Genomic DNA, 15367 nt, shown 5'->3' on the forward strand with positions numbered 1-15367 from the left:
GAATACATGGAAATGGAATTCATTAAAAGATGTACCTAAGTATCCTCTATATTTACACATTGTCTGCCTACATTCTTGATTTCTACAATAATTTTGTATTTCTATCAACTTGGATGTAACTTCCCATTCTTTAATTTCAAAGACCATTGGTTTGGTTAACAAGAAAAAGTCAACAGAATTATCATTTCATTATTAATACTTTTTTCCCTTAAAGATGAGAGTCCTGTTAGTTTACAAACCGATTGCTCCCATCCATTCTTAGTCTAAGAGGAACATACATTGAACTTAGCATCTGAGGATGCCAGCAAAGTTACACGGCACAACAAAATATCCCATACCTGTTTAAAAGTTCCTTCATAAAACTGTCTTTCGGTGAGTATGCAGCTGTGGTGGAACCTCTGACTTGTTCACACCCAATGTGGCCGGACGTGTTTTGTGACGATTTCAAAATTTTACTCTCCATAGCATCACCTAAAATGTCATTGTTTGTTTTCCTGTTAATTTCATTTTCCATTTCACAGCGTTGTTCAGTTTGCTTTTTTTCTTTTCTTCTCTCTAATTTTGCCTGCTTAATTCCAAATCCTGAAACCTTTGCTTCTTTTTTTTCTACCTTTGTTTTAGGAACATCAGGTTTCCTGCTACTCAGTGCTGGGAGCTTACTCTTTCGAAAGCCAAACCAATTAGCTATAGAGGGCCCTGTCTTTTGTTTAGTCTCCACAGTAGGAGATTTGTTTTGTTCCTGACCCTTCTGGACATTTTCTTGGATGCATAACATGACCTTCTCCTCTATTGTAGGCTGTAGAGCAGGCGAACTGAAAACATCAGTAACCTCAGAGGCTTCCGCTAACTTTAAAGACATCTGCTGTCTTTGTGATTTTGTTGCTTCCAGTTTATGAGGACACTTTATTCCATCCAAGCTTTGAAATGATGAAATCTGTTTGGAAGATGCAGTAGCTGATGCTTCTAACTCCAATTCTGCAGGCAAAATGCTTTTTTTATTTAGAACTTCATGTTTTACATTTTCACTGTTTTTCTCACTCTGGACAGATGGACTGCGTGCATCTTTTTGAGAAAATGCTTTGTTTCCATCACATTTTGAAGTGCTGTGAAACAAGTCTACTTTTGGAGACGATCTGAATGGCAGTTTGCTTGGGCTTCCATGCTGGCTATTGCAATTACTCTTATTTCCAACAGAACCTTGTCTAGAGTACGAATTTTCAGTGGTTTTTGAAGCATTTGAAGGAGTCTCTTGTGTCACTGCTGACCCAGGAATGGCCTTGATTTGAAGTCCTTCCATGGCTGAGTTCTGCCTTGTTAGAGAATTTCCTCTGTCAGAAGTATTTGTAATAATCTGAGTCCGTACTTTTCCAAGACCTTCTGTAACAAGAGCAGATGGCTTTTCCCCTGTATGAATGCTAAAACTCTGACTACGAGCTTTTGCTCCATTCATGCCCAGAGCTGGTTTCAAGTGTGACTTGTTGCTGGAAGAAGCAGATCTCTTAACTAATTTGCTTTCTAATCCATCTACTCTGTCTACCACCAAGCTGCAGTTTTCATGTGGCTGAGGTGATGCTGTATCCATACTAAGTCCCACAGTAAAATTATCTTTTATATCGGTATCAGACTTAGAGTCTTTTAATTCAGCATCCATTGCACCCCTGGTGGTTAGGCATTCATTTTGCTTGTACTTACTTGAACTCACATTGCTTTTGGAAGCTGCATTTATACTGTCTTTTTCCTGCTTCCCTGGGACGGTAGAGCTCTTTCGGAGAAGTTGAGGAGATTTGACAAATAATTTCAGTCCTACGGGGAGACGGGTTTTCATTCCTTTCTCATTAGAGTTTTGCGTAGTATTTGCAGTGTCGCTGCCATGAAAGGATGACAACGGGGAATTGTTTACCTGAGATAGTAAGGGCTCGCTTGTGCTTGTGGCGTGACATTGAGGAGTTGCGGGGAGAATGTTTGGCATCTTTTGAGGCTGATCAACCCCACTGTCACTGGAAATATCTTTTTTGCTGGAATATGCTTCTGTCGAAGAAGTTGTTTCCAGTGACGGACAGCCCAGGGGAAAGGACCTGTCTGTTTGAAAGTTTGTTTTCAGGAGCTCACGATTCCTGTGGAGACCTGGCTGATTAGGGCTTTTTGGGCAGACTTGCTTTGTGAAAACTTTGGAAAGTCCTTGGCATGCAGTATGGGGTTGCTGAGATACACATTTATTTTGCATAATTGCTTCTGCATTTTCCTGAAGGTAAGATAACTCAATTTTGGCCCCAGAAGATACAGCTTTTGCTTGCACTTCATGACTAGATTGATTATGAAAGCCGGAGTTCACAGCTCCTTTTAATGGTGATGATTTCAGTATATTTTTTGCTGTTTCACTGGGACCAGCTCCTTCAAACTTTACAGCTATAGGTGATGAATGAGCATAATCAGGCCGAATCAACAGGGATGTTGACCTGCCCGGAGGAAGGGGTGGGGATGGCGATCGGGCTTCTACAGTTGCCGAGTCGCAATGAAAGTCTCTGGTTGGAGGTTCTCCATAGTCACTGGGCTCTATAAGGTGCTGAGGCAACAGTGGTGATGCTGGGCTCGGACTCTTTGGATACTTTGTCCCATTGGCCCTGCCTGGACGCTTTGAGCTGGGCAGGAGGTGGGCAGGGGGCTTTGGAACCTGGAAGTCGACTTTTGAGTCAAAATTATGAGGTGGACTTTGGGCCTTTTTGAATCTGGAAAGCTTTACAGGTGGCAGAGCAGGTGATTTTTCAAGGGTTGCATGGCTCACTGATGTAGCTACAGGTGTCTCCTGGCTCTCCATCATCATAGTTTTTTGTGGAGAAAATTTCCCTCTGCTGGGTATTTTAGTCAAGTTTGGCTTTTGATTGATTCCTGTATGAACAGTGAAGCTTGAATTGGCCTTGTATGATACCTCATTCACTGGCTTCACTATTTTTTGCCGTGGAGCATTTTGCAGTATTATTCTTCCACAGCGTGAAGATTCACTGCAGGTCAGGGGGACAACCGTATTTTTATTACCTGTATTATCCTCAAGAGTGTTCTTGGTTTTATCTTCAGATCCTTCTAAAGCAGTGTAGTTTCTAGCACTGCTTCCTGTCTGCAAATTAGTTATTCCCTGAGGCATAAGTTCAGTATATTCAGCACTGGACCTAGTTTGTGGCTGGTTGATTGAAATTTCATTTCTTGTTACAGTGACAACTCCAGTTTGATGCGAGCTGAATTCAATAGGCTCACCATCCTCGGCATCAAATATTACGGTAATGCACTCTTCAGAAGAGGTCTTTTTTACGACCTTTTGTTGTTTAATGAAATTACATGTCTTTGGCCTAATATCTGACTGAGCAGATACCTGTTTTTCCTCTTTGTCAGTAAACTGAGAATTCTCTGTGACTACGAGGACGTCAGAGTTCTTTGTGTACTTCTCAGAAAAAGGACTTGATAATAGATCTGATGGACTCTTCTCATCACTGCTTTCTATACGCAATTCATCCAAGACTTCATTGTCATCAGTATCTGAAAGCTGAAAATTAAGGTCCTTCCAGCCCGTATTAGCATGGCTTTGATCTAACTGTAACTCAGGCAGCTTTGCTCTGGTGCACAGTTTTACTTCTGCCTGAAATCCACTGACAAAACTAGTTAATTTTTCAGGTCTTTCCTTTGAATTAAAATATGAACTTCTTTCTGGCAAATGTTTCCTATTAGGGTCCCAGTCAAAGAGACTGTCAGAAACACTGTGAGTTAATTTGTTACAATAGATCCTGCAGTCTTTGCTGGGTACTTCCTGCAGCAATAATAAGGATGAAGAATCGTCATCTGCATCATCATGTGAATCTGAATCATAAGAGAAAGTTTTATGTTCAATGCAAATACTTCCCATCTCCATTGGCTTACAATGAGTCTGTTCATTATGGCTGCCACATTTAACACCAGGGGAATATATTCCTTCATTGGAGTTCATGCAGTCTTTGTAACCCCATTTCGATATTACTGAAGGTGATTCAAGTAATATTTTTTGCTTCTGTAATTTCTTCAGCCCTTCTAGGATGTGGTTTTCCTTGATACGAGTTGGAGGTAGATCATCTGCAGGACTTGAGAGGTTACTTGGGAGTGAAGAACCAATGCTTATTCTTTTATCCCAGCTCACGGATGACTGTCAAAACAAAATAGAACTCACATATTACTCACAAGTGCCGTTAATAAAAACGTTACCATTTTATTAAAGAGATTTAGGAGTGCATAGGGCATTACGTTTCATCCATTGCTATTAATAGCAATGTTCTTTTTTAATACAGGATTTCATACTGGTGTGAAAGCTGCAGTGGATTTAAAACCTGTAGGAAGAACAATATGAATGGAAGGATTAAGATAAAGAAGGAGAAGAACAATTTGGATTGTGAAAAGACAGAATAAATGTCAGAATAAATGTGGAAACTGCGAGCAAATTGGAGTGATAAAGGAATTGTTAAAAAAAATAAATGAGGGAGAGAGAAAGGGAGGGAGATGGCAGGGAGAGAACTCCTGAGTTTAGTGACAACTGTTTTAAATACAAAAGAAGGAAGAAAATTAAAAAAAAAAAATCTGAAAGTCAGCTTAAGCTAACAAATGAAACAAATTAATTTCATTTACCCTTTTGCTGCATGTCTTCCCATCATTCCAAGTGTAGGAGGAACCACTGGAATATTCACTGCAAGCACTTGAGAGGGAGAGTTCACTGCTACTGCAGCTGCTCCGGGGATATAGGCGGCTAGGACCTGTCGTATTTAATTGACTCTGGCATTTCAAGACAGGTATACTGGATTTCACATTCTGCTGGCATTCCTAAAACATGAGAAGAAATAGAAATATCTCATGGCTGGAAAAAGATCATTTAACTTCCCCCTGATAAAGAAGGACAAAGAAAAGCCAGTAAGCTACTTACACCTTCCTACTATGCCATTAGTGTTTGGTGATTTTCATACAGAGAACTAAGTTAAAAATTGCTAATATTTTCATTTGTCAGGGGAAAAATCCCCGATCCTCCATGTTTTTTCTTTATTCTTGAACAAGTATTGTCCTCTTCTTTTGCTAAAGATTATTCTGAGTCTGCTTGAATTATGCTTTGTACATAAGCAGCATGCTCCAGTAAGATACAGAAAACAAAGTTATAAGAATACAAGTACATCTTGACAACTGCATTATAGCCCTGGAATGTAACAGATGAGGCTGTACACCCTAGACAAGGTAAATTAATTTAGTATCCCAAGCAGAATGTCCACTGAGAATGGAATCTCTCCATTACAGTCTAATTTTGGTTTCCTATCTAGTTCAAAGCTTTGTCTAAGAAACTCTCTGACGTAGGACAATCCATCTTTGTGTCACTTGCAGACAGCTGAAGCCTCTTGCTTATGCAATTTATTGACACTTTATGGCTGCCTTTAGTACTTGTGTAGTTATCGCCTCTCTCCAAATGCAATTTCAGCTGACTGTGACTAAGTGCCAGCTTTGAGGAAGAGAGTAATGAAGAGCAGATAGCACTTTAGGTAAAATATTAAACCTCCGTAGGAGTATCTAGGATTACTTTAATTTGTTTCCAAACTAATACTCTTGTGCCTAACAATGTTAGAGCTTCTTTAACGTTAAGCGCCTGCACCATTCTGTTAGGCGATTCTCCAGTTTCCTTACCAAATCTGACATCTTTTTAATTACCAGTAACACCAGAAAGAATGACACAACTCTATTTCATAAAACTTTGGTTTGAATTTCATTAAGGCAGAGTATGATTGTGCAACCTCAAATATTTATTGCTTTTTGCACATGGATATAGCCCCAATTAATTTTGCATAGATGAAAAATTTACCTTTATATTCAGGAAGTCACAAGAAATCTGAAGTTACAGGATCCACAAAAGAAATATCAAAACTGCACATGCAACAGACGCAGCTGCTTCATGCAAATTTCTGGAAAAATGTTCAGTTTGTACGCATTTCTCATACACCAGCATGTTTATTGGACTTCTGCTCATTTCTTCCACTTATTCCTCCACAACCTCCCATTTATTATTGCTAGGGCTGAACCGCTTTTGGTTAAATGGGAGAGCAGAATTTTTACTGCTGAGGAGTTCATCAGTACAGCTGTTCATTGCTCAGCTGACATAATAATGTTCTGTTTTTGACAAACTTAACTACAGGGCAAATCATTATTCTCTGTCACAGGCCAAACTTATGAATGGGAAAATCATTTAGAGGTAGAAAGAGCACATTTCACCTCTGGGAGTTATTGGTACATGTCCTCCTAGGAAGTCAAATGGATGCAGGAGGAATAGCCTTTAAATCTGTTGACTCTGGGAGGAATACATGTTTCAGCATCAGACGCAGGATGATGCCTTTGTTTTTAGCTCTGAAGCAGACTTTTTGCTTTGTGGAGACAAATTACACTTTATTTCTGACGCCATGGCTCCCATGGGAGACCCTCTCATCAGCTGCCACAGCCACGACGGCGTCGTTCCCTGTAAGGCTGACTGAACAGAGGCCAATGGCAGCATATGCCAGCTCTGGCTATTTCAGTGCCTTTCAGCTGTGGCACTGGAAAAAGATGTCATGTCAAATTTCTGCCCTTTATACTAAGCTATGTCCTAGCCATCATAGTGTTGAAGGGAAGGATGCCTGGATAATCCTTTCCAATAAGAACATCCTATAAGAGAAAAGAAGGGATTGGAGCCCCTTCCCTTCCTATCACCTTGGCTAGCGTGTGGGCCTGTCCATCCCCTCGCTTCGTTTCCTTTGCACCAAAAGAAAAGAAAGGTATGGTTGGTTTTCTAGTTTTAACAATATGAAAAGAGGATATACAAGTGAAGCAAAAGAACAATATATTACTGTAATCATCTTTAGTGTTGAAGAGATAAGAAAACGTGCAAAAAATATCATGCCATTGGAGATTCTGAGTTAGGATGCCTACCCAACATCTAGACTGCATTCAGATTACTAAGAACTGGAATATTCTCTGGCAATTTGCCTTTATTCTCTAAATTCTCTCAGAAAGTACTTTAAATTGTATGTTTATGATGCATTAATTAAATACATTTAACTTGTATATGGGTTTATTAACTGACATGGTGAAATGTTAATTTTTTGTAATCATGACTTTTAAATCATTACCTTTAACAAAACTGGAGTACAAAGGCCCGAATGTAATACTACAATTTAAATACCTAATTTTTGCTAGACATCACAGAGAACTGAATCAGACTATAAAAGAGACAAAACTATACACTTAGAAAAACCTAACCTGAAGGCTTAATTACATATCATACAAAGGGTTGTTAGCATTTTCGTGAACCTTTGAAACAATGCCTTTTCATTATAATACGTACTACAAAGGAGATTACATTTTTGTTGACACTACTACACTTCGAGATCAAAGGCACACACAGGTTCAATGTTCTGTTCTTGTCCTCTTTATTTCTCTTTATTCCTCTCTATCTTCATGTGACTTTTGTTTTTTAAGCTACTTTTCTCTTTGACAATGAAACATGAAAGCCACACTGGCTAAGATTTTGCCAAATAAGCACAAAGCTAACTCTATTTGGAAAAAAAAAAAAAAAAAAAAGCAGAGCCCATGAATTTTTAAAAGTTCATACATAATATATCATAAAAGTGGATGAATAATATGGTGTACGGGCTTTAATAAAAAGCTCCTTGACCATTTCTCAGAGATTCTGAGATGTAATCAATACCCAGAAAGGTATCTTGGGGACATTGCTAAGATTTATGCTTTTTTGCACAGAGTGACACTATCTGCTTACTATATCAACCGAGGACACAATATTGAATTTCAGAGAACAGAAGGAAGAAGAAGTATTGTTATCTGCCTCAACAGTGTTTCAATTCAGAGATCAGCTTTATGCCTCATCCCTGACATCAGACTTCAGAGGCGAAAAGGAAGGTGCCGAACGAGGAATACAAGGACAGCACAAAAACTCACGTGGATCTGAGCATCAGCAGTTCGCGATTGCATCAAGCTTCTGTTTCTTTCTACTTCTGAAAGCAAATCCCCAGACGAGAGGTCTAAGATGCGTGAATGGAGTTTCTGGGGGGTGGGGAGGTTAGAAGGGAATGAGCAAAGCATAAGCACTTGTCAAGTATGCAACAGATCAGCATTTTTAAAATTCCAAACTCTGCGGTTAAATTTCAAGGGAAAGGAGGACCCCGAGGTAAAAGAGGATTTGTTCTATTTCGAAGTGTTGCTGTTCGTGCTTGTTTTGTTCCAGACATCCTGTCTGAAGAACAGGTTGTTCTTCATCTAAAACAAACCATACTTTTTCTTCCAGCCTCTGTTTTGCAACTTATCATTATTTAATATGCAACAATGACAAATGACCATGAGTTCCACCACTATCCATAGAGTCTGACAGGTTTCAGGGAAAAAAGCATAAAAATGAACTACAAAATTAACATTTATAAATCAATCAACATGTTAATGTTGTTTTATTTACGAGCTGCTACACCTTGAATGAATGATTGCAAAAGTGACCCAATTTTTAAACAGCATTGATCTGCTGAAGGCCTCCCTTGCACACATTTTAACTCAAAGTCATTAATGTCATCTGTTAGGAACAATTAATGTGAATAGAAAATAATTGCATCAGGGAACTAGGGACTCAGAGGATTTTGTGCATTAATATTCAGATGCTGTTCGATTATATACACTGTTCTTTCCTTGGGTTTTGCTTGGAAGAACGACTAAGCTGGTGCCACTTCCCCCATATTCACCTGTATACCAATTACTAAGGCTTTCAGTGTGCATTAAACCTGATTTGTTTTAATTGCAGTTTCAATAAAATCCATGATTTATGTGAATGCCTTGGCCAATGACTTCAACAGAAGAAATACCTGCAGTCTTGTCAGTCACTGGGCCCACATATCATGTAACAGGCAGTATGGATCTTATTCACAGTCCACCAAAATCAATGAAAAAGGACTTTAAAAGAAAAAAAAAATCAACACAAACACCTTCCACCTGCAGGAACCAGCAGCACAGCCCCTGCCCTAGCACTGCTCCAGGCTCCCTTCCTTGCAAAGGATGTAAACCAGGGGCGAGATTTGCTGAGGCTGCTTGCGTGGCCCTTCACCCTGCCCATCCAAAAACCTGGTAAAAGACGGAAGGAGACTCTCTACCCACTGAAGTCCTTCCCCACAGCTCAGCAGTAACAGTGACAATGCAGCTCTTTGCAGGGCCCCGAAACATCAGTTACACAGTACCTTACAGCTGGATGTGCCCCTGCCTGCTCTCCTAGTACTCGCTGCAGAAATTCATCTGCTGGAAACCAAGCAGGCAGAGCCACAGGGCCATTGCTACAGCCTCTGGATCTGCATGCTGTGCTTCAGGCGCATTTCAGAAATGCTAGCAAACCTTTTTTTTTTTTTTTTTTTCTAAACAGTAATTAGTAATTTGGGAATAATTTCTGAAGAGTTACATATTGATACAGGTTTTATGCGCTGGCTCTTCAGGAGGTGCTGTCCTGCTGCAGATTATGGCAAATAGCTTCAGTGAGCAATGCTCTGCAGAATCATATTTTGTCCAACATATTGTTGGGTAGATTAAAATGCTACAAGCACTCAGCATCCAATATACATTTTATTATAAATATTAAGTACACTCAGGCTATGTGTTTTTTAACACCAGGGATGCCTATTCCCTAGTTATTCAGTGTGTACCCTTTAAAACGTTATTACTAGAGTTACCGTTGGGTGTTTGCTCAAGATTTAAGCTCCAGGTAAAATGCTTTCCCAAGCTCACAGATTTACTGACTTAGTACACGTGTTATTCTTGACAATAATTCCAAGTGCATCATTGAACCACCAGAAAATTCCACTGTTTTCTGAAACAGGAGAACCTGATGCTACGAACAAGTGTTGTGCTTGCTCTTGGCAGAGGAATTACTTTCTCCAATGAAACCAGCCATCTGATTTTTGCTTCCAGAGATTTTTTGGGTGAGTTACAATAGCCAGACCTGTGCATTCAAACTGATGACAAGGGACATCTGAGATGGATGAACATTTACACCTGAACATCTATTTTCCCCAAAGTATTCTAGAAATAGTGCTATAGGAGTTTTACAGTTGTAAAATTGTCTTCTTTTTCCAGCAAAGCATTTTAAGTAGCTCATTACTTAAATGGGAACGTGCATGCATCTCAGTAAGGGAAACAAAATACACCCTACAATGTCATCCAGTGGGACTTAGCGCGCTGCTGTTATTGTCCATGTCAGACTTGAGAGCAGAGGTCAGCCCACTTGGATCTAACACCTTTGAACAGGCAGAAGAACCAAACATTTCTGGCCGGAGAGCTGGCTGGTGATAAGACACAGCCCAGCAGAGCACGCTGCCAATAGTCCAGAGCTGCAGGGCTCCAACCACATCAGCTCCATCACTGGGCAGGCTGGGCTGTGCACGGCTCACGCTCTGTTTCAATAGGCTTTGACTGACTTATAATAACAAAGGTGAACCAGCAGACTGAAATGGAGGAAAATGCTTTCAAGATGTGTAATGTGATTATACATGTATTTCTGCATCAAGTGAAAGACTGCCACATTGGAAATATCCCCCCCATGCATATGCAAAGACACCAACAGCCACGGGGCCAGCACAATGACTAGCATTAACAAACAGCCTAGCAAAGTTTGAGATCATTAATTAAATAGTCACACAGCACTGAAGCAAGTCATCCAATTACAGAAGAAAAATGATAAGAAAATTGTTTTTCTTTCATTTATTTGTTTTTCTTCCTTCTCCATTTTCCAAATCAAAAATAGGAAAAACTCGGTTAAAAAAATCTCATTAACGATCCATTTAAAATCAAGTAGCAGATTGTGCTAACTATGTAACTTGATTCTGATTTCTTCTCAGATAACAAAATGTACTGTGTCCTTTGTGGTTATTTTTGGATGGTCACATACCCAGATCAAGGAGTCACCGTTGCCTTGAAAATCACACAATGGGAAAATCACTGTTGGTGCTATCGCAGTGCAGAGCAACGCAAGGCTGACCACAGCACAGACCGACTTTCACAGAAAAGACCACATCAGTTCAAATGAATATTTAAATACAAGCCAAAGAGTTATAACTATAAATTCACTTCATCTGCCCCATTTGGAATGTATTGAGGTAGCTGGTGACCTTCGGGGATAAGGGGAAACTGGGCAGTATTTGTGCATGGGACATATCAGCCCCTCTGAAAACAGGAAAGTATCAAGAGCTGCAGGATGGGAATCCATTATGGAAGCGAACACAGCATGGGTTGGACCCATTTGCTCAGAAATTACCCTGTGCTGAGCAGTGCTGGGGCAGGTGCAGATGAAAAAGTTACCAGCATCATGGCTGGGCTGCAGCCACGTCTCTGGGGCTGGTGGGGAGGCGCAGGCCAGGCAGAGCAGAAGGGGCATCTCTGGGGCTGCCTCTGAGCAGTGGCAGAAAAGCTCCACCTTCGACTATAAGATCGTGGTGTTTCCCAGGCTTTATTGCCACGGTCTCTCTCCCGGCTTGCCTGTGTTTTCAGCCAAGATGGAGCAATATGGCTCAAAGTCAAGAATAACTCCTGTAACCCACATAAAAAATAAAAACAAAGTAATTGATAATTTAGGTGGAAACCTATTATATCAAGTGCAATAGGAAATACAATTATCTGGCAGCAGATAACCAATCCATCAGACGGAAGGCCAGCCCCCATCCCCACAGCGACATCCTTATTAAGGCTTTCTAGGAAGAGAAAAGAAGGCTCCGGCCTCCTGGCATGAGGCAGTATTACGGGGAGACTCCACAGTGCCTCGTGACTGGATCTGCACAGAATATCTATCAGTTCCCATCTCCTTTTTAAAATGTCTAATGGCCTGCAGCATTGCCAGAACAATTTTCAATGAATTATGCCAAACTGCGTATGACTCTCCAATATCGGATGAGTTAATTGCTATTAAATCAATTGGCTTTGTTTTTCTCACATGAGCCAAAGCCCATCATTCACAAGAAAGAAATTTTCGAGGTTCTGAGAGAGACATTTTCATCCCGGTGCTCTGAGCCAGAGCTGCAAATGTTTGTTTGGTACATCCCCTCGTCTCTGCTGCTATCCGGGGCATCACAACGCTGAAAAGGCAAACTCTGGACTTCTTTCCCACATAGAGCAGCTGTTGCAACACTACTGGCAGGGAATACCTTCTCTGCAGCCTTCACACCACCCATTTTTAATAATTCTCTGCACAAAGAAGGTTCCTCTCAAATCCACAGGCAGCAACACACCTGCTCAGGTTCTACCCTGGCTGTACTAAATAAGCAAGCCTTAGTAGCTCTACCAAAAACACACAATAAATGTACAACACGAGAAGAGTGCTGATACAGCTGTGACAGAAGCTCCAGAACTCTTGCTAGGTGACTTTTTCACTCCTGATCCCTTGCTCATAACTGCTATATCCATCCAAAGCAGAGTCCAGCTATGAATTAATCCCACCTAGGATGAGATTTAGTTTCAAAGGTCTTACAGAAATAGCACTCCATCCTGCATTTCCATTGCACCCTGGCAGATAGCAGACCAAATATATATGTATGTGATTAGGTATGCAATTCACTTAATACTGGTTTATGCAGAAATAACATCTGTCTTGAAACTGAATGCTGATTTTTTCAGTCCCTAGGTGCATTTTCGTCCCTAGATGCATTGCAGAGGGATTCAGATGGAGAGAGAATAACTTTCACATACTCCATCAGAGGTTAGCTAGATTAAGAACACACACTATTCAAAGCATGAAGGGTGAACTTCTCATACAGCTGATATTCTGAAATAAAGGAGAATGTTAAATGTATGGAAAAATAATAAAATGAAGTTCAACTTCTGAAAGCAGAAGTAGATTTTGCCTTTAGACAAATCAGAGACTGCAATACATGTGCTTCTGGCATCTGGTAAATCTGCTTTTTAAAGTGAGCAGAACAAGTTGTTGTCAACAGAAAACAGCCAACTATGAAGCAAAAGTGAATGTTATATAAAGGTGCTTCCATCGTATTTAATTCCAATAATCACTAACGTAGGAAATACACTTGAAATCATACACTGTGTGCATGCAGCAATGCCTGATGTTTCATCGTATGTAACTGATGCAATGAAAATAAAATGATAAATATTTCAACACTCGGAAGTTATATATTTAATAGAAAATTCAGAATTATGTCCTACTTTCTTACTGCTCACTTCCTATAAACAGAACATTTCACAGTTTATAATGGCAATAGCAGTTGGCATACTGAGCACTTTACACGAGTAAATCAGCTTGGTTAAGAACTTGCCTTCATCCTTCCAGCTGTCTATTGAATATGAAGACAGGCAACTTCCTAGCAGACTTCTTGTGCATCATTTATACCACCTCATACTCCTTTTTATACCTGTATCCTTTAGGTTAATTTCAAGGACATTTCACTGTGGAAATATCCATGCTTTTTTCCTTCTAATTCCCTGATAATCTGCTTTGCAATCATTTACCCTAACAGCATGACATTACCTCTGACTGTTTCTCTCTGATAAATATTTTAGACTAAAATCATGTCCAGCCTTATGGTGCTTGAGCTGAAGAATTCAGCATGTCTTTAAGAAGCATTTATGTTCTTTTTAACCACTTTTCAGGAGTGCCTTTACATCAAATAAGGTCCCTTATTCACAATTGTGTTCTGGTATTTCTTCACAGAAATAGGCAGTTAATAAAATGAATTTTTCCACCAGTTCTGAAAACAAAACACAGCCTTATCTTATAAGTTGCACAGAGTAGTGCAATGCAACATGAACCACGTAAGGGTATGCTTTTCTATATTTTTAACAAGTGTTAGAAAGAGACCAAGTTTTATAGGACTACGTGAGATTGACACAAATACTTAGATTTGTATTTTCACTTGTACCTATAGCAAAAGTGACCAATCAGTCTGTACCTGTGCATTTCCTTAAGCAACAAAATACTGCATCAAGGAAGAAGAAATGGCAAGGTATGGGTGAAGCACAGGAGCAACGAGAGGTTCGCCATAGCTCTGCTCTGGCCTGCTCTGCTGCTGCAGAGCATCCCCTGCAGAAAGTGAATATTTCTCTGCAGTATGGGCAACGGGAGTCAGCCACAGGAGACAGCTGGGAGAACGTGCACTGTGCAGCCAACTTGTCAGGGAGCTCCCTTCTCCTGCCAAACCTTGTCCAGGACTGAGGCTAAACACAGAGTGGGAAACGAACAGCCTCTGTCTGTTCCAAATGCTGCTCCTGGCCCCAAATTGCTCTACTCTCATCACTTCTTAGACATCAAGAAGCTGTCAATGCACAAGTTTGCCTCTATACCAGCAGGCACACACAACTTCTCATCGTAAAGCTAAGGCATCACACAAAACTCTTCTTACTCTTTCCTTGTTGTTACAGGCTCCATTTCTAACAGATCAGGCTCTAGCAGAGGTACATGATATTTGGCAAAAGCACACAACATGAAACGTTATACAGCTCTGTCTGGAATAGACAAAGCAACGCAGAGGTCTTACACCCCGTGGTAATCAGCACCAACAAATATACTGCCTTTGATACTTAGTACTCTGCTCTGTCTGCCTGGTGGGTCACCTGAAATTCATTGCCCTGTGTGATGCTGCTAGGGTTCTCACCTCTCATACCGTGGGAAACACACCTCTACAGCTGGTTAGATTTATTTCTGGTGGGAGGAGGGGGGTTAATCCACAGCGAGTGAACCCCAGGATAACTCTCACAGTGCTAGGAGCGAGCAGCGAGAGACTGGTATTTATTGGCCTTATTTACTGGCTGTGTAAAATACAGGAAACAGAATCACAAACTTACAGTATTGCCCAGCGTTAAAAGGGGAAAGAGTTATAGAAAATATGAATACTAAAGGCTCAACTATAAAATACATTTCAGTAAGCTAAAACATTTCATGGTACAAAAAAGGCAGCCTCCAGTTATTCCAGAAATTTCAAGTCAAGCAGATTTGAATTTTCTATTAATCTAACAAAAATATTTCCATGCAAGTTCTAATTTGATTTTTGCCATTTGTTTTTGCTGTCTCCCCCACTACTAGGTGGACATTGCTAAAAAACTTGATGTCTGGAGATCTAATATCTAGCAGATGCTAGACTTTAAATTCATACCCAGTATAACAGCAGTTTGTCAGTTTTGCTGGCAAATCCTCCAGGCGAGTTCACTGAGACTTAACTGACAACGTCCAAGACAAAGTACACGGGTATGATATTACAAACATTTGTATAGAAGATTAGGGTGCTAAAACTACATCGGAAAATCCTGTTAACAAGGCAAATCCAGCACAAAAAAAACAAAACAAAACAAAACAAAACAAAAGCTTCAC

General features: G+C 40.2%; 1 protein-coding gene across 29 annotated transcripts in view; it reads right to left on the reverse strand.

The window, feature by feature from the left end:
• NCKAP5 (NCK associated protein 5) overlaps positions 1 to 15367 on the reverse strand; it is a 435214-nt gene that overhangs the window by 58088 nt on the left and 361759 nt on the right. For 28 of the 29 annotated variants that reach the window (XM_068687313.1, XM_068687308.1, XM_068687306.1 and 25 more), the window contains 3 exons: positions 7975 to 8079; positions 4642 to 4833; positions 339 to 4165 (listed from right to left, as the gene is read on the reverse strand). In XM_068687313.1, coding sequence (XP_068543414.1) covers positions 339 to 4165; positions 4642 to 4833; positions 7975 to 8079 — 4124 coding nt within the window. The remainder of the gene's footprint in view (positions 1 to 338; positions 4166 to 4641; positions 4834 to 7974; positions 8080 to 15367) is intronic. The other variant, XM_068687321.1, reaches the window with a different exon arrangement.

The sequence above is a fragment of the Anas acuta genome, chromosome 6 (genome assembly GCF_963932015.1).
Source record: "Anas acuta chromosome 6, bAnaAcu1.1, whole genome shotgun sequence".
In the NCBI taxonomy this organism is placed as follows: domain Eukaryota; kingdom Metazoa; phylum Chordata; class Aves; order Anseriformes; family Anatidae; genus Anas; species Anas acuta.